The 19325-nt window shown below is 41.9% G+C and overlaps 1 protein-coding gene across 2 annotated transcripts in view; it reads left to right on the forward strand.

The window, feature by feature from the left end:
• ZCCHC17 (zinc finger CCHC-type containing 17) overlaps nt 1-19221 on the forward strand; it is a 54942-nt gene extending 35721 nt beyond the window's left edge. The window contains exons 7-8 of one of the 2 annotated variants that reach the window (XM_032643888.1): nt 701-846; nt 18338-19221. In XM_032643888.1, coding sequence (XP_032499779.1) covers nt 701-846; nt 18338-18499 — 308 coding nt within the window. In that variant the 3' untranslated portion in view covers nt 18500-19221. The remainder of the gene's footprint in view (nt 1-700; nt 847-18337) is intronic. The other variant, XM_032643896.1, reaches the window with a different exon arrangement.
• The last annotated feature ends 104 nt before the right edge of the window (nt 19222-19325 follow it).

Consider the following 19325-nt stretch of genomic DNA (forward strand, 5'->3'; position numbering starts at 1 on the left):
GCCCCTAGGTGACTGCTGTCTTTCTGTGGTGTTAGCTTGAATCTGAGTGCTGCCTTCCTGCTTGCTGCCTAAGAGCTGTCCTTCCTTTGGGGCTTGGCTGCCACTCGGCTCCCTCTGCTAAGTATTACGCTCTCTGGAGCAGCCTTTCATTGTCAGGAATAAGTTCCAAATAGACCTTTAAAAATTCCTGAGCCCAGTTGCTAATGGAGGGCAGCACAAGCCTGTGTCCTCACGTCCTTTGCCATTCCAAAGCGGTGCCAGGGCTTCCCTGGTGGCGCAGTGGTTGAGAGTCCGCCTGCCGATGCAGGGGACACGGGTTCGTGCCCGGGTCCGGGAAGACCCACATGCGCGGAGCGGCTGGGCTCGTGAGCCATGGCCGCTGAGCCTGCGCATCCGGAGCCTGTGCTCTGCAACGGGAGAGGCCACAACAGTGAGAGGCCCGCGTACCGCAGCAAAAAAAAAAAAAAGCGGTGCCAGTGTTTCCCACAGCTCTAGGACCAGATGCTTGTCTGGCTCTGTTTAAGTGAGCAATGCCATCTTGAGGTGGCAGAAAATCTGCTCTGAAGGCAACAGCTGCTCTGAATGAACTCATTAGTACCTCCTGAACGAGCCAGCCCTTCAGGAACTTCTAGGGAAGATCCACCTGCTAAGGTGAGAGACTGCCTCTTCCCTCCCTACCTTTTCTACTTCTCTTCTGCAGGCCACTTTGCAAAGGATTGTTTCATGCAGCCAGGTGGGACCAAGTACTCTCTGATACCTGATGAGGAAGAGGAGAAGGAAGAGGCAAAGGCAGCAGAGTTTGAAAAGCCTGACCCCACGAGAAATTCTTCTAGAAAAAGAAAGAAGGTGAGTGCTGTCTTTATTTTATTTATCATATTGAGTTTTAAAATAAAAATATACTTTCTGCAGAAATTTTAGAAATACTGAAAAACATAAAGAACATTAGGATCTCTTGTAATCTTTCCACCCAGTGAGACTCTTATAGTAGTTCTGGTATATTCTAATATTTTTTCTAGGTAAATATATACATACATATAATATAAATATATATATAATTTTCTAGGGAAGTGTATATATAATTTTCATATATGTATGTGTTTACATATAAACAAACACACAAGCATGGTCATACTAGGTATAGTTTATATCCTACTTTTTTCATTATATTTATCAAAAGCAGGGCTTCCCTGGTAGCGCAGTGGTTAAGAATCCACCTGCCAATGCAGGGGACACAGATTCGAGCCCTGGCCTGGGAAGATCCCACATGCCGCGGAGCAACTAAGCCCGTGCGCTACAACTACTGAGCCCGCGTGCTGCAACTACTGAAGCCTGTGTACCTAGAGCCTGTGCTCCGCAACAAGAGAAGCCACTGCAATGAGAAGCCCGCGCACCACAATGAAGAGTAGCCCCCACTCGCCACAACTAGAGAAAACCTGCATGCAGCAACGAAGACCCAACGCAGCCAAAAGAATAAAATATATAAATTTATATTTATCAAAAGCATTTTCTAGTATCCTTAAGTGTTCTTCAAAAACTTGATGTAAGAGCACCATATGATATTCTACCCTATGGCTGTATGATGGTTTATTTAATAATTTTTCTATTGTGGGATATTTTTGATTACTTCCAACCTAAATCTTTGGCCATATCTCTTACTGCTTTCTTCAGATAAATTCCTAAGTAAGATTACTGAGTTAGGGCTTTAAGACTCTTGATACATGTTATCAAATTGTCTTTCCAGAAAGCACTTACTTTACACCCAGCAGAGGATAAGAGTGCCTGTCTCACTGAGTTGTATCTTCCATCTACTACTACTAGCAAAACAATTCATAAAACAGACATTAGGGCTTCCCTGGTGGCGCAGTGGTTGAGAGTCCGCCTGCCGATGCAGGGGACATGGGTTCGTGCCTCGGTCCGGGAAGATCCCACATGCCGCGGAGCGGCTGGGCCCGTGAGCCATGGCCACTGAGCCTGCGCTCCGCAACGGGAGAGGCCACAACAGTGAGAGGCCCGCGTACCACAAAGAAAAAAAAACAAAACAGACATTATTGTGGTGCAGGAAAAAAACAGTGCATTTGTAGCATACAACATAGAGAGGAAATGAAAAAAAACTATGCTATAGTTTGGTCAGAAATAGTTGTTCTCATGTAGTATAGTGTTTTTCTTTTTTTTTTTTTTTGGCCACACACCACAGCATGTGGGACCTTAGTTCCCCGACCAGGGATTGAACCTGCGCACCCTGCATTGGAAGGCAGTCTTAACCACTGGACTGCTAGGGAAGTCCCTAGTGTAGTGGTTTTCTAATTGTGGCTGGTTATTAACTTTTGGGGTTTTTTTTGGTTTTGTTTTGTTTTTTCAAAGCTTTGGCAAACTTTTATTGAGTGGTCATTTTATTCCAGGCATTGCAAACCTAGGAATATAAAAACTGTGATAAGGTCCTTGCCCTCAGTGGGCATTATCTACAAATTCAGTATTATCTTCATTTTTTAGATGAGGAGGAAGGTCCATGGTACCATTATTAAGAATTGCCCCCAGTATATGGATAATAATATATCGATCTGTATATTCTTTCCCTGGGTGATCACATCCCTCCTAAGACTTCAGCTGCCCTGACCACTTTCACATCACTAAGTAATATCCCACTGGTACTTCAGACTTTGGCTTGGAGTCAATCAGATATAGGTTGAGGCCCTTCTGTGCTACTTACCAGCTATATAACTTTGGGCTCAAAGTAGGATCGTTGTGCTCCTTGAACAACCAAAAACCTTGTTTCTATCCTTCTACCTTGTATTACTAGTTTTAATGACAGAAGTAACCTCTCAGTCTCCCAAGAAAGAAACAATATGTAATTAATTTTCTTCTCCTTACTATCCCATGCCTAGTCAGTCACCAAGTCCTGTCCATGGTACCTTATAATATCCCAATTCTGTTCCTTCCTCCCACTCCCACTACTACTCTGCATTTCACCTGCTTCCCTCTCTCACTTATATTCAGACTATTGAATTAGCCTAGGGAGATTTTAAAACTACATATTTGCCTTCTACCTCTTGAGTACCAAGTTCACATCTGGGCATCTGATTTTTTTGAAAAAGCACCTTTATCTCACTGCTCGATTCTCTTCATTAATATGATTTTTTGCCCTCTGCTTTAATTCTGAATGTGGACTGCTTGAGGCTGTGTCTGTTTTTATTACTCCCTTCTCTTCTCTAACTACCTTCTCCCTAAGTGATCTCATCCTGTCCAGTGGTTTTGAATACCATTTATATGCTAATAATCCCCCAATTAAGTATATGTATCATTTTTTAAATCCAAGTCTGTAATTCTCCAAGTCTGTAATTCTGTCTCTAACATTTTCTCTGGAACTTCAAATTTAGATATTCAACTGCCTATTTGACATCTCCATCTGATTGTCGAGTTGACATCAAGCTTAGCACACTCCAAAACTCTTCAATGTTCCTCCTACCCAAGGCTGCTCCCTTCATATTCCTCCCTGTCTCAATGAATGGGTCACTAGTTGCTGAAACCAAAATCTGCAGCCTTTGGGTATAGTGTTGTTATTGTTCTAATTGTAGTAAAACATATGTAACATAAATTTTACTGTCTTAATCTTTTTTTTTTTTTTTTTGGCGGGAGGCTGTGCTGCACAGCTTGTGGATTTTAGTTCACCCACCAGGGATTGAACTCGCCCCCTCGGCAGTGAGAGTGTGGAGTCCTAACCACTGGACCACCAGGGAATTACCCCATCTTAACCGTTTTTAAGTGTACCGTTCTTTGGCATTAAGTAAATTCATATTATTGTGCAATCATCACCACCATCCATCTCTAATACTCTTTTCCTTTTTTTGGCTGCGTTGGGTCTTCGTTGTGGTGCGCGGGCTTCTCATTGCGGTGGCTTCTCTTGTTGGGGAGCACGAGCTCTAGGCGCGTGGGCTTCAGTAGTTGTGGCTCACAGGCTTAGTTGCTCCGCAGCATGTGGGATCTTCCCAGACCAGGGATCGAACCCGTGTCTCCTGCATTGGCAGGCGGATTCTTAACCACTGTGTCACCAGGGAAGTCCCTCTAGTACCCTTTTCATTTTGTAAAACTGAAACTCTATACCCATTAAACAATAACTCTTCATTCTCCTTTTCTCCCAGCACCTGATAACCACCATTCTACTTTCTGTCTGTATGATTTAGACTACTCTAAGTATCTTATAAAGTAGAATTATATAGTATTTGTTTTTTTGTGACTGGCTTACTTGAGTTAGCATAATGTCCTCAAGGTTCATCCATGTTATAGCATGTGTCAGAATTTCCTTCTTTTTTAAGACTGAAAATATTCCATTGTATGCATATACCATATTTTGCTTATTCATTCATTCATTGTTGATACTAGGATTGTTTCCACCTTTTGGCTTTTGTGAATAATGCTGCTGTGAACATAGTTGTACAAATATTTCTTTGAGATCTTGCTTTCAATTTTGGGGGGTATATACCCAGAAGTGGAGTTGCTGGATCATATGGTAATTTTTTTTTAATTTATTCGTTTATTTTATTTATTCATTTTTTGGGTGTGTTGGGTCTTCATTGCTGTGCACAGGCCTTCTCTAGTTGCGGCAAGTGGGGGCTACTCTTCGTTGTAGTGTGCGGGCTTGGCTTCTCTTGTTGCAGAGCACGGGCTCTAGGCGTGCGGGCTCAGTAGTTGTGGCTTGGGGGCTATAAAGTGCAGGCTCAGTAGTTGTGGCACACGGGCTTAGTTGCTCCATGGCATGTGGGATCTTCCCAGACCAGGGCTCAAACCCGTGTCCCCTGCATTGGCAGGCGGATTCTTTAACCACTGCACCACAGGGAAGTCCCATATGGTAATTCTGTTTTAATTTTTTTTGTGGAACCACCATACAGTTTTTCACAGCAGCTGCACCATTTCATATTCCTACCAACAGTGCCCAGGGGTTCCAGTAGAGCATAGTGTTTTATTATTGTCAATTAGGTAAAAATGGGTGATGTTGTTGTTCAGTTGTTCAATTCTTCTGTCTTTTCTCATTTTTTCTTTTTTTAAAAAATTTATTTTTAATTCCCAGGAAAGGGTTGTTAACGTATCCAATCAGAACATGTCTCTTCCTGTTTAAGATCCTTCAGTGATTTCCCATTGTACTTTAAAAAAAATCCAGACTGCCTCCTGTGAAAACAAACGGTCTAACCCTAGTCCTCTTCAAGTACTGCCTTTAGCAGGCAGTAAATTATATCTAGCTAAAACATTGTTGTGTCTTTTTTTAAATTTATTTATTTGGTTGCACCGGGTCTTAGTTGCGGCAGGTGGTCTCCTTAGTTGTGGCATGCGAACTATTAGTTGCGGCATGCATGTGGGATCTAGTTCCCCGACCAGGGATCAAACCCGGGCACCCTGCATTGAGAGCGTGGAGTGTTAACTGCTGCACCACCAGGGAAGTCCCTGTTGTGTCTTTTTTATGTATCTATTTTTACAGTTATCTTCTGCTTAAGACAGGGGCTGCAAGTTTTCTATTTATAGTGCTGTTATAAAGTTTCCCTTTTAAGTAGGACTTTTTTTTTTTTTTTTTGCGGTACGTGGGCCTCTCACTACTGTGGCCTCTCCCGCTGCGGAGCACAGGCTGCAGACGCGCAGGCCCAGCCGCCATGGCTCATGGGCCCAGCCGCTCTGCGGCATGCGGGATCCTCCCAGACCGGGGCACGAACCCACGTCCCCTGCATCAGCAGGCGGACTCCCAACCACTGCGCCACCAGGGAAGCCCTAAGTAGGACTTTTTAAAGCAAAAATTCAGATATTAAGAAAAAATTTAAGTAAAAAAATAGCAGTTTATAAATACACGGAATAAAAATTGTGGCACTATTATATGAATGAATGGCACTTGGAAGACACTGATTTAGAGCAGTGGGGATATTATTTTAATTTGGTACTGTTCTCCTGTGAACCAAAGAAATAGAAATTAACAAAGGCCCCTACTTCAAGCGCTGCCTTCCAGAAGCCTTCTGCAAACCTTCAACATTGCCATGTTTAGCCTAACTCCCTCACAGAGGCAACTGTCCCCAACCCTGCAAGCAGTATTGCTTTCTTTTATTTCTTTTTTTGCGGTACGGGGGCCTCTCACTGTTGTGGCCTCTCCCGTTGCGGAGCACAGGCTCCGGACGCGCAGGCTCAGCAGCCATGGCTCACAGGCCCAGCTGCTCCGCGGCATGTGGGATCTTCCCGGACTGGGGCACGAACCCGTGTCCCCTGCATTGGCAGGCAGACTCTCAACCACTGTGCCACCAGGGAAGCCCCAGTATTGCTTTTTTTAAAAAAATTTTTTTTAAATTGAAGAATGGTTGATATACAATATTATATACATTAAAGGTGTGCAAATAGTAGTTTACATTTTTTAAGGTTGTATTCCATTTATAGTTATTATAAAATATTGGCTCTCTTCCTCGTGTTGTACAGCAGGGGTCCCCAACCGTCCTCCCCACCTGCCCCTTGGGGCCGCACAGCAGGAAGTGAGGGAGGGGAGCTTCATCTGCCGCTCCCCATCACTCGCACTACCAACTGAACCATCCCCCCACCCTCCATGGAAAAATTGTCTTCCACAAAACCGGTCCCTGGTGCCAAAAAGGTTGGGGGACCAGTGTGGTACGGTGTATCATTGTAGCTTATTTTATGCATAATAGTTTGAGTATTGTTTATTTTTGAACACAGGGTTTGGCTTTACAATATCTTTATTCTTGATGCTAGCCTTCTTCATAGAGGTCTGAGGACTTGATTTAAAGAGGGAAATGGGAAGCTTCCACCATATTACCTCATTATTTAAATATAAAACAAAAGAAGGGTAACCCATAATCTTACTACTTTACCAGAATCTATATTATTGTGGCACATATTTTCTTCTAGCTGTTTTCAAATGCATGTTTTACCTAGATGTAATTAAAATGTATGTATAATTTTGTTTCCTGTTTTTTACTTTGTCATGTCATCTTTCCATTTTTGCCACAGTCTTTTTTTAAAAATAAATTTATTTATTATTTTTGGCTGTGTTGGGTCTTCATTGCTGCACACAGGCTTTCTCTAGTTACAGCAAGCGGGGGCTACTCTTCATTGCAGTGCGCGGGCTTCTCATTGCAGTGGCTTCTCTTGTGGAGCACGAGCTCTAGGCGTGCGGACTTCAGTAGTTGTGGTGCAGGCTCTAGAGTGCAGGCTCGGTAGTTGTGGCGCACGGGCTTAGTTGCTCTGCGGCATGTGGGATCTTCCTGGACCAGGGCTCGAACCCATGTCCCCTGCATTGGCAGGAGGATTCTCAACCACTGTGCCACCGAAGCCCACCACATAGTCTTAAAACGCTCATTTGTAGTGGCTATGCAATATTACATTAGGTGGATGCTGAGGAATTGCTTTTCTGAGGGCAGTAGAGGATGTACTTAAGAACCTGGGCTGTGGAGACAGACTGCCCGGCTTCTAATCTCAGTTGGGTCACCTCCTCACTGTGGAACTTAGGCTAATTACTAAACTTCTCTGAATCTGTTTCCTTTATAAAATGGGAACAATAAGCATCTACTTCATAAGGTTGTTAGGATGCGGAGATGCACATAAAACTCTGAGCACAGTGCCTGCATACAGCAAAGCCCAGTGCGTGTCAGCTACTAGTAGCTGTTGCTTAAAAACAGAGGCTTTATCATCACTGTGCAAGAGGTGCACAGTGCCCCTCTTGCACTGTTGGTGGGAATGTAAATTGATACAGCCACTATGGAGAACAGTATGGAGGTTCCTTAAAAAACTAAAAATAGAACTACCATACGACCCAGCAATCCCACTGCTGGGCAAATACCCTGAGAAAACCATAAGTCATAAAGAGTCATGTACCACAATGTTCATTGCAGCTCTATTTACAATAGCCAGGACATGGAAGAAACTAAGTGTCCATCAACAGATTAATGGATAAAGAAGATGTGGCACGTATATACAATGGAATATTACTCAGCCATAAAAAGAAACGAAATTGAGTTATTTGTAGCGAGGTGGATGGATCTAGAGACTGTCATACAGAGTGAAGTAAGTCAGAAAGAGAAAAGCAAATGCCATATGCTAATACATATATATGGAATCTAAAAAAAAAAAAAAGCTTCTGAAGAACCTAGGGGCAGGACAGGAATGAAGACACAGACATAGAGAATGGACTTGAGGACACGGGGAGGGGGAAGGGTAAACTGAGATGAAGTGAGAGAGTGGCATGGACATATATACACTACGAAATATAAAATAGATAGCTAGTGGGAAGCAGCCGCATAGCACAGGGAGATCAGCTCAGTGCTTTGTGCCCATCTAGAGGGGTGGGATTGGGAAGATGGGAGGGAGACGCAAGAGGGAGGAGATATGGGGATATATGTATATGTATAGCTGATTCACTTCGTTATAAAGCAGAAACTAACACACCATTGTAAAGCAATTATACTCCAATAAAGATGTTAAAAAAAAGAAAGAGGCTTTGTGGTCAGAGACTGGGTTTAAGTACCGACACTGGGTTCAAAAAGTTCTTTATATATTCTAGATATCAATCTCTTATCAGATATATGACTTGCAAATATTTTCTCCCATTCTTTGGATTGCCTTTTCACTCTGTTGGTAGTGTTCTATTTTTGTTTTTCAGATTTACATTTAAAAAACTGTGGTGAACAAACACATAAAACTTACCGTCTTAACCATCTTTAAGTACAGTTCAGGAGTGTTAAGTGTATTCACATACTAAGTATATGAAAGTGTCTTTTAATGTACAGACATTTTCCATCATGATGAAGTCCAACTTATGTATTTTTTTCTTTTGTTTCCTGTACTTTTGGTGTTATGTTCAAGAAATCATTGCCAGATCTAACGTCATGAAGCTTTTTCCTTCTGTTCTCTTCTAAAAGTTTTATAGCTTTAACTCTTACATTTAGATCTTTGATCCATTTTTTGAGGGTTTTTTATTGTTGCTGTTTGTTTGTTTGTTTGTTTTAACACGGTGTAAAGGAAGGTTGCAACCTCACATTTTTGCATGCAGATATCCAGTATCCCCAGCACCATTTGTTGAAAAGACTGTCCTTTCTCCATTGAATGGTCTTGGCATCCTTTTCAAAAGCCATTTGACTGTACACATGAGGGTTTATTTCTGACTCTTCATTCCGTTCCATTGGTCCATATGTCTGTCTTTTTGCTAGAGCCACACTGTTTTGAATGCTCTAACTTCATAGTAAGTTTTGAAATCAAGAAATGTGAGTCCTCCAACATTGTTCTTTTTCAAGTTATTTTGGCTCTTTGGGGGTCCCTTGAGATTCCATATGAATTTTAGGATGAAATTTTCTAATTTTGCAAAAAATGTCATTGGGATTTTGGAAGGGTTGCATCAAATCTGTAGATTACTTTGTGTAGTATTGACGTCTTAACCATATTAAGTCTCCCAATCCATGAACATTGATGTTTTTCCATATATTTGTGTTGTCTTTAATTTCTTTCAGCATTGTTTTGTAGTTTTCAGTGTACAAGTATTTTTGCCTCCTTGGTTAAGTTTATTCCTAAATATTTTATTCTCTTTGATGCTATGGAATTGTTTTGATGCTATGGAATTGTTTTCTTAATTTTCTTTTCAGATTGCTAACTGCCAGTATATAGAAATACAACTGATTCTTGTGTGTTGATTTTGTATCCTGCAACTTTTCTGAATTCACTGATTAGTTCTAACAGCTTTTTTGTGGAATCTTTAAGATTTTCTACATGTAAGATCATGTTTCCAAACAGGCAATTTTACTTGTTTAGTAGAGCTAGATTTTTAACTGTGATTCTATGTGTATGTTCCAGGAGTTTTTCATTCTTTTTTAACCTTTTAGGGGTTAAATGGTATTTATCGGATTCCTGAAGTGGTTCTGTGGATATCTCACTTCTGTGGGTCTTTGGTTGTTTTTGTATTGCTTAATACACCTGGTGCAGCTAGTTATTGCTTTGCTTCTAAAGCTGCTTTGAGATGTGTATTTCAGTTCGCCAAAATAATTATTAAGGATCTGCTAGGTATGAGGCGCTTTTATGACCTGCTTAGTCAACCCATTATCCTACCCTCTGTTGCTCTTCACTTAGTAGAGAAATGGTCTGATGAACAATGGCAGTAATAATCATCATATCTTATTATTTTTAAAGTACCTTTATGTATATGAACTCCTAACTCATGAGTCCTCTTTGATTAAAAAGTGCTCCAGGGGGCTTCCCTGGTGGCGCAGTGGTTGAGGGTCCGCCTGCTGATGCAGGGGACATGGGTTCGTGCCCTGGTCTGGGAAGATCCCACATGCCGCGGAGCGGCTGGGCCCGTGAGCCATGGCCGCTGAGCCTGCGCGTCTGGAGCCTGTGCTCCGTAACGGGAGAGGCCACAGCAGTGAGAGGCCCACGTACCGCAAAAAAAAAAAAAAAAAAAAAAAAAAAAATAGTGCTCCAGGGAGCTGAAACTGTAAAAACTTCCCCCTTGATGCCCACTGTTTCTACCAAGATATCATCTAGTGTCATTGTCTTTTCACCTTGTCATTAATCGCTTTATTATCTTTTATGCCTTATATTTGTTTAGTACTTACAGTTCCTAAAATATCTTCTTTTTTTTTTTTTGGCCAAGCTGCACAGCATGTAGGATCTTAGTTCCCCGACCAGGGATCGAACCCATGCCCCCTGCAGTGGAAGCGTGGAGTCTTAACCACTGGACCGCCAGGGAAGCCTCAAAATATCTTCATTTTTTATTTTGTTTTATCCTTACGCAATCCTGTGTGGTAGCCAGAGTAGGCATTATTATCCCACCATTTTACACCTTGGGAAAATGGAGATTAAGAGAAATTGTCTCACCTGAAGTCACACAACTATAAGAGATAGTGCTGAAATAAGAACCCAGTTCTTTAGATTACTAACCCAATATTCTTTTCTATACCACACTTCTACCATTAATTCATTTAGCTCTTCAATTATTTATTTACTCAACAACTATGTATTGAGTGCGCCTCATACTTTTCTTTTGTGCATTGTGTTAGGTGATTGACTTATCAGGTCTTATAAGATCACTTTTGGGCCAGTGTTTGCTCTGTTACCAGCTACCCTTAGTAATCATCTGATGTTATCTCTTGATTTTTTTTTTTAATTTTCAAATGTGTTTCATTTATTTGTTTTACGTGAATTTGTATTCCTTAAATGTATTTCACCGAGCTGATAAAGTGAAGTGCTCTAGGAATATGCTGTCTATTGATCTGTTTTTGTTCACAACCATAAATCAAGTTTCCAGGCCTCCTTTTTCTTTCCCTCATCTAAATCTTTGATTCCAACAGGAGGCTGGCTTTCCTTATCAGTAAAAACTTCTACCTGAGATGGATATTTTGGAGTGTGTGAGAGTGGCAGATTTGTACACCTGTTCCAGCACTAGTTGGCTCTGGGCCATCCAGAATTAGAACCAGAAAGTCAAAAACAGTCTACTGGGTTCTCATCTCTGCTTCTTTACAAGACTGCTTCATTGTCCCACTTCTTTCTGTAGTCTGGTAGAAGAGAATGTCTAATGTAAAGTCTCTAAGACAGGAGAAGGTGCTAGGCATGTTGGGAAGTCAGGAAATGGCCAGGATAAAGAAAGGGTGTCACCTGTTTCAAATAGTGCCTTGCACATATAGGCATGCACCTTTGAATTGATAGACTCCATCATATGTGCCATGTGTAACTCCTCGGGTTCTTTCACTCAGTGAGGCCTACCCTCAGTTTGGAGAGTAATAGGGACTGACTCCTGCTGCTGCCGGTGAGTAGGGGCAGGAGTAAGAGATCTTTCTATCCCTGAACCTCTTTTTTATCAAACATACATGAATTGAATGCATGTCCTTGTCCAAAAATCTAGTACGTATTGGTTTAGTTCTATGCAATACCTATTCAGTACCATGACGGTTTTCATCCCAGTGTCTGAAAATTATAAGTTATTTTTGTTGGGCATAATTAGAACAGGAGGAAGCTGTGTGTTGCAAATGGAAATGGGCTATGAAGAGGCTGATAAAATAGGAATAAAGGTTTTTGTAGTGAAGCCCTGGATAATCTTTCATGAACCTGTGGTGTGTGCTTTGCTAGCCTCTTTCACTTATATGCCATCATGGGTCTTTCTGAATCAGGCTATATTATGAGGAAGCATCTGCTTTGGGCATCAGGCTGCTGACTTATTGTAATGAAGTTTAGCTATATTTGATCCAGAATATAATTTTCTTCTTTTCATATGGCTACTATATTTACTCTCTGCTGTACTATATTTAGAAGAACAGAAATAGGAATGTCATCCCCTTGGCTGCAGTGCTGGCTCTGTTCTGTTCTCCAGAGAACTTCTGGTGCCTATCTGAGAGAGAGGTTGCCAGTCCTGGGCCTGTTCTGCTGGAGCACAGAGAGTTGTCCAGTGTATTCTGCTCGAAAGCCTTCAGGATTCTCCTTCTTCTATGGAATAAAGTCTGAGTTCCTTTAAGACTCTTCACAATCTGTCCAACATCCCAGCATCATCTCTCACCAGTCCTTTCCCTCACACACTGTACTCCAACCTCATTCATTAAAAGAATTTCTGTTGTGTGCCAAGTTCTGTTCTAGTCATTGCAGCAACAATAGTGAACAAAACAGGAAAATCCCAGTCTTCATGGCACTTACTTTCTAATGGGAGTCACAGACAACGAACTAGTAAATAAATGTAAAATAATACTAATATTTCAAGTACTGAAAAGTGCTATGGAGAAAAATCAATTTGGTAATGAGAGCTAGGGAGTACTAGAATAGGGGTAAAGGGATAGCTTACTTGCCATTCTAGATAGGATGGTAAGGGCAGACTTTTCTCATAAAGCATCATTAGAGTGGATCTTTGAAGGAAGTGAGAAAGCAAGCTATTCAGATAAGTGGTGAGAGAACATTTCAACAAGTACAATAGTTAGATATTGGGAATGAGCTTGGCATGTTTAAGGAACAGTAAGGAGGTCAGTGTAGCTGGAGGAAGTGAATGAGTTAGAGGAAACCAGGGCCTTATAGGAGAATCTGAGGACTTCAGCTTTCACTTAGAGTGAGATGGATGTCATTAGGCATTTTACTAGAGGGATGACATGATCTGACTTATCTTTTAAGAGAATTATTCTGGCTACTGTATGGAAATTAGATGGTTAGAAGGCAAAAGTGGAAGTAGCAAGCTAGTTAATAGATAGTAATCCACATGATCAAGTAAATGAGGCCTAAGAACTGACCATAAATTTGGCCATGTGGAGATCATTGGTAACTTTGACAAGAGCTGTTTCAGTAGAGTGGTGGGTTGACAACCTGGTTAAAATTGTTTAGGAGGGTTGTTTTTTTTTTCAAAATGGGAACTATTATAGCACATTTGTTTATTTTGGAGAATGAGCCATTAAAGAAGGACAAATTGATGCAGGAGAGAGGGGACAATTCCTGGACCTATGTCTTTGAGTAGGAAAGAAGGGATGGGATCCAGTACAAGGTAAGTATGCCACACAGGATCTTTCAGGCATTTCCTTCATTCCATCTTCCATCTGGCTGGAAGGCCCTCAGTTCCCTTCTTCCGTCAGCACTACTACCACTACTCCACCTGCCAAAGCCATGTTCATCCTTCAAAAGCACAACACATTACATATCCTTCATGAGGCCATCCTCAAATTCCTCAGACATAATTGATTTCTTTCCCTTGTATGTCCATGGCATGTTGTTTGTACTTTTCTTACATCACTTCCATGGACTGCCTAGTATCTTAATTAATCTTTCTCCTTGATTAGTGTATCCCTTGAAGGCTTCTGTTCCCTGATTTCTAATGTCATTCAAGTACTATAAGAGACAAATTAGTTAATAGATATTACTGGCTCTTAGAAGGTACTCAACAAATATTTGTTGAATGAGTGTACTGTATGGTTATTGGGAGTTATTCTTTCCCTTGTTTGTTGAGGTTGGCTCAGGTTTGGAGGAATGGTGCCAGTCACCACTCCTGAGCTACTGAATGTGTTTACTTTGCATGCAACTATGGCTTTGCACTAGTAGGTACTCTGTATTTGTCTGAATTCTATTAAAAATCTGTTCTTATCTCCTAAGCGACACTGTATGTAACTATGGCTCTCTAAAATGCTTTATAGGTAGTAAAGTTAAGTAAATACTTGTGAGTTGATTAATAACCTTCTCCCTCTGGTCTTACCCTTTTCAAGCTATGATAAACTGGTGCTTATAAGCAAATTCTAACCAGGAATCACCCTCTATCCTACTTTATAAAAATTAACCCTAGAGAATCAGTTTGAGAATCAAATTATCTCTTGAGAATCAATCATTTCTCAAGAATAAGAGAATAAATAATCAGTGCTTTCTCAAGAATAATTCTTAAGAATGAATAAAACAGAATAAATGCTTGATTGCTTGCTTGATTTCTGGCTAGATCAGTGCCTTTGGGCTAGAAAATGCTAAGTTAGGTGCTGGCTTTAACACACAGAGCTAAAAAGAACATCTAATTTGGGGCCCAGCCTGAGTCAAATCCAGGTTCTACCATTTGGGCAAGTTACTTTATCTCAGTAAACCTCTCTGAAGTTATAATTTTCTTTCCTGAAAATATAGAGATTATTATGCCCACTTAATAGATTTGTTTTGAAGGTCATGGGGTATGTGTGCAAAGTGCCCAGCCCAGCATCTAGAAAATTAGGTACTCAATAAGTGTTAACTGCTGTTACTCCCCTTTCTCAGTTTATGCTGGGCTGCTGCTAACCTTTTTTTTAGAACTATAGAGAAAGTGGATGGGCTAGCTGCTGTAGCACAGGATATGTGCTTCTCAGAGAGAGGTTTTGAGCAATGGCTTCTTTCCTCTGCCCCTCCGGCCTGTCTACTATGAGCTCCCACTTCTGGGTCATTACCCTTTACCTTATGCTCCTCTTCCCCAGAATGTAGCCAAGGGACCAGAAGCCAGCTTCACCTCTGACTTTCCAACTTCACCTCTACTGCAACTCCCAACTTTCCTCTTGAACTACAACATACGAAGTAATTTTTGTTCTCTAGCTCAAGGTTAGAGACAAAATGAAAATGATGCCACCTGCTGGAAAACTAGATTTACTTTATTCGGGTTGCAAAAGAGCTTTTACATCAAGATTGAGGTCTAGAAAGCCATCTCCCCAAGTCCTCCTTGCTACCTAGAGTCAACGTTCTAGCTTGCCAGGGTTCTCTAGTGATTTGCTTTTCTCTTTCCTCCTTCTGAGCCTGTATCATTGAGAAAGTGGAAATAATGCCAAACTCTGAGTTAGAAAGTGTAACATTCTTGTCTTGTCTTTGGTCACTTCTTTGAGTTGCAGTTTTCACCTCTGTAAAATAGCAATAATAATTCCTGACTTCTGACCTTACCAGATTATTATTACAAGATATGAGATGCAGAAAGTTTGATAAACTAAAGTGCTCTTTGTTTGTAAGGAAGTATTATTACTTTCCTTTCTCATTTATGTATCCAGGCTGGGCCAGTCTTAGGGGAATTGGTGCCAGACTCTGCATCTGCTTGTTTACTTTCCCAGGACTCTGTCCTACCTAAGGGGCAGAGACTGGTGAGGCTGCCAAGCCCATGTAGCCTGTGATTGACTTCCATTATCTTGCCATCTAGGAAATTGCAACACCATAAGCCAAACCATGGATTTGCCGACTCTCAACTTCTCCCAGCCATGGTTCCTACAGCTTGATAACTTGGGCCTGGGAAGCTTCCCCTCTCTCTACTCCACTGGAGACTCCAAGAAAGAATTTTGGTTTAATCTTCTCTTAGAACTTTGACTCATCTGCTGTAGATACTTGGCCACATTGTCAGAACATTCTGGGAGTTCTCTGAAATAAGAGAATAATACAATACTTCTAGCTACCACTGAGTTCCTACCATGTATCAGGCACTATAGTTAGTACTTACCATGTTTAGTCCTCATAGCATCCTTTGAAGTAGGTATTTATTATTTGTAATTTACTGAAAAGAAAACTGAGGTTCAAAAAAGTTAAATCTTGGGACTTCCCTGGTGGTCCAGTGGTTAAGACTGTGCTTCCAATGCAGGGGGCGCCGGTTTGATCCCTGGTTGGACAAGTAAGATCCCACATGCCACCCAGCGCGGGCCAAAAAAGAAAAAAAAAAAGTTAGGTCTTTTGTTCTAAATCACATAGTTAGTAAGTGGCAGAGTTGGAATTTGAACTTAATTCTTTTTTTTTTTTAATTTTTTAAATTTATTTTTGGCTGCGTTGGGTCTTTGTTGCTGCGTGTGGGCTTTCTCTAGTTGCGGCGAGTGGGGGCTACTCTTCATTGCGGTGCATGGGCTACTCACTGGGGTGGCTTCTCGTTGCAGAGCACAGGCTCTAGGTGCACGGGCTTCAGTAGTTGTGGCTCATGGGCTCAGTAGTTGTGGCTCGTGGGCTCTAGAGCACAGGCTCAATAGTTGCAGCACATGGGCTTAGCTGCTCCGCAGCATGTGGGATCTTCCTGGACCAGGGATCAAACCCACGTCCCCTGCATTGGCAGGCGGATTCTTAACCACTGTGCCACAAGGAAAGTCCCTGAACTTAATTCTATCTTATTCCAAAACTGTTGTTCTGACCACCATATACCGTGAGGCCTCCCATCACTATACAGGAAGAGGGGCCATGTGCAATCAAGGAAAACTCAGGAGATTTCCAGTCATATGATCTACATGCAGATCCCAACCCTGCCTGTGTGATCTGGGGCAAGTGGTTTTCAACTTCTCCAGCCACAGATACTATCTCTTCACCACCATGTGACATAGGTGCTGTTCTTATCTCTGTTTTACATTTGAGGAGACTAGGCCTCAGTGAGGTGAAATGACTTGCCCAGGGTTACAGAAGAGTAATAGTAAATGGCCGAGCCAGAACTCATGTCTGGGTCTAACACCTGGTTCTGTGTTTTGTCCACCATTTCTCACAGCCAGCTCCCAAGACCTAGTCTATCAGGCAGACTTACAGTCTCCGGATGCTGGATGGAAGCCTAATAGGAGGAGCAGGAGCCTTGCCCTCTTCTACTCTCACTTTCGCCTCCCATAGTCTCTCCTTCTTAGAAACCTTACCAAGGCAATATACACATTTGCAATTCAACGAAAAGGTTTATTCAGTGCTTACAAACTGCTCCAAGTACCCTACAGAAGCCTGGGGATCAGGGTCTCAGCCTCTGTGTGCGTTTATGCTGTTAATTTGGTGGCGCAGTGTGGTGGGAAGTGTTGAGAAAGTTCTTTCTGAGCTTTTTTCTTTATCAGTATACTCTTGTAAGGTTGGTTGCGAAACTTAGAGATGGTAAATATTCAAGGGCAGCAGGTGGGGCCTTATTAATTGATGGCGGTTATTTTCCCTGGCAGCAGGGTCTAATAGAAACCAGACTGGGAGTCAGGAGTCCTAAATCCATTACTCTCATATTCTTGGGCATGTGAAGTACTGTCTCTAGTCAGACTAGGTGATCTCTAAGGACTCCTTTCAGCTTTAATATCCTGTGCTTTTTAAAAATGAAAGTAATAGGGAATTCTCTGGCGGTCCATTGGTTAGGACTCAACGCTTTCACTGCCACGGCCCGGGTTCAATACCTGGTCGGGGAACTAAGATCCCTCAATCCGCGTGGCACGGCTGAAAAAAGAGAAAAAAAGTATAAATGCTTGTTTAAAAAAAAATGAAAAAGGACAGCGGAAGACCTCAGCTTCCCTGTATACAGTTCATTCCTGAGGTAACACTTGTGACTGTTTGTGTCCTTTCCATTGTTTTCTGTGTATTTTAAATATATACAGGTATGTTAAATATACATATTATATTATGATTTAATGTACTAAATATTGTAATTTATATATGTAAATATATATAATACATATGGTATGCATGCATGTGTGTGTGTGTGTATAAACATAAACACATATATTGTTACATACCCTGGAACCTAGAATACATACTGCGTTATGACTTGATCCTTTTTCACTCATTTTGAGCATTTTTTCTTGTTAGTACTTAAAGATATAATTTTTTTTTAATTAATTTTTTTTAATTTATTTTTGGCTGCATTGTGTCCCCGTTGCTGCGTGTGGGCTTTCTCCAGCTGCGGCTCGTGGGCTGTAGGCACGCGGGTTTCAGTAGTTGTGGTGCACGGGCTTCGTTGCTCCGCGGCATGTGGGATCTTCCCGGACCAGGGCTTGAACCTGTGTCCCCTGCATTGGCAGGCGGATTCCCAACCACTGGCACCCCCGGGGAAGCCCTAATTGTTTTTTAATCTATTAAGTTATCCCCTAATGATTACAGGCCATGGTTTTTTAAAGCAAATATACACATACAATGTTGAGTTTTTATTTTATTCATTTATTTTTTTTAGGAAAAGAAGAAAAAGAAACATAGAGACAGGAAGTCATCTGACTCTGACAGCTCAGACTCTGAGAGTGATACAGGCAAGAGGGCAAGGCACACGTCAAAAGACAGCAAGGCAGCAAAGAAGAAGAAAAAGAAGAAGAAGCACAAGAAGAAGCACAAGGAGTGAGAGTGGAAAGAGTGGAGGGGGTGGTGGAGAGAAGGAACCAGGAGCCTTGTGCCTTGAAGCGCTGGCTCCTGGAAAGACTCAGTAGTGAGAATATGGCCTTCCACCCCGTTGACTTCTCTCCCATGGGAGATGGCTTCCCCTCCTGCCACGGGCAGGTTTGGGAGATATCAAAAGTATCTGCCTGAATGAGTTGTTTTCTTATCACTCCAGTCCCTTTGCAAGTGACCCCTGCAGCTGACCCATTCATTCACCCAACTTCCTTCATTCAGCAGAAGGTCCTATTACCCTCTTCCAGCTGCCACTGCCAGAGCCAGAGTCCAGGCTAGAGCCACAGGTACTGCTGTGGAGGCGAGTCTGGCTGTAGTTGGAGAACAGAGTGATTGGCCCCTCCCTGTTGGCCTTCCTTGGGCTGATTGATGGGTGATCTCTGCTGCATCCAACACAGGGGCAGAGGGAGACTGGCAGTACTAGGGAGAACATGGTAAGAAGTGGTGCTCACTTTTTCCATTCCCCCTAACATGATTCTCCTATGTTAGAAGTGACAGCCAGTGGTCACAGCCAGAAAACCATTGTTTGCAGTGACTGAGCTTGTGTGTGACGTTCCACCCGATCACTGAACCAGACAGCTCAAGCCAAGATCATTGCTTTACTTTTATTTACTACAGTGTGAGTCAGTTGGTTCCATTTCAGGTCTCTGCTTAAATTCCTGGCCCTAAATGGAAGTGTGCTTGATTTTAAACTTACTGAGAGTCCTTATTGGTATAATCCCTCTTCCTGTAACTTACAGACTTAAAAGTCACTGAGGCTGCATTAGGTGACAGAAAAA

The sequence above is a fragment of the Phocoena sinus genome, chromosome 1, assembly GCF_008692025.1.
Source record: "Phocoena sinus isolate mPhoSin1 chromosome 1, mPhoSin1.pri, whole genome shotgun sequence".
Classification (NCBI taxonomy): Eukaryota; Metazoa; Chordata; class Mammalia; order Artiodactyla; family Phocoenidae; genus Phocoena; species Phocoena sinus.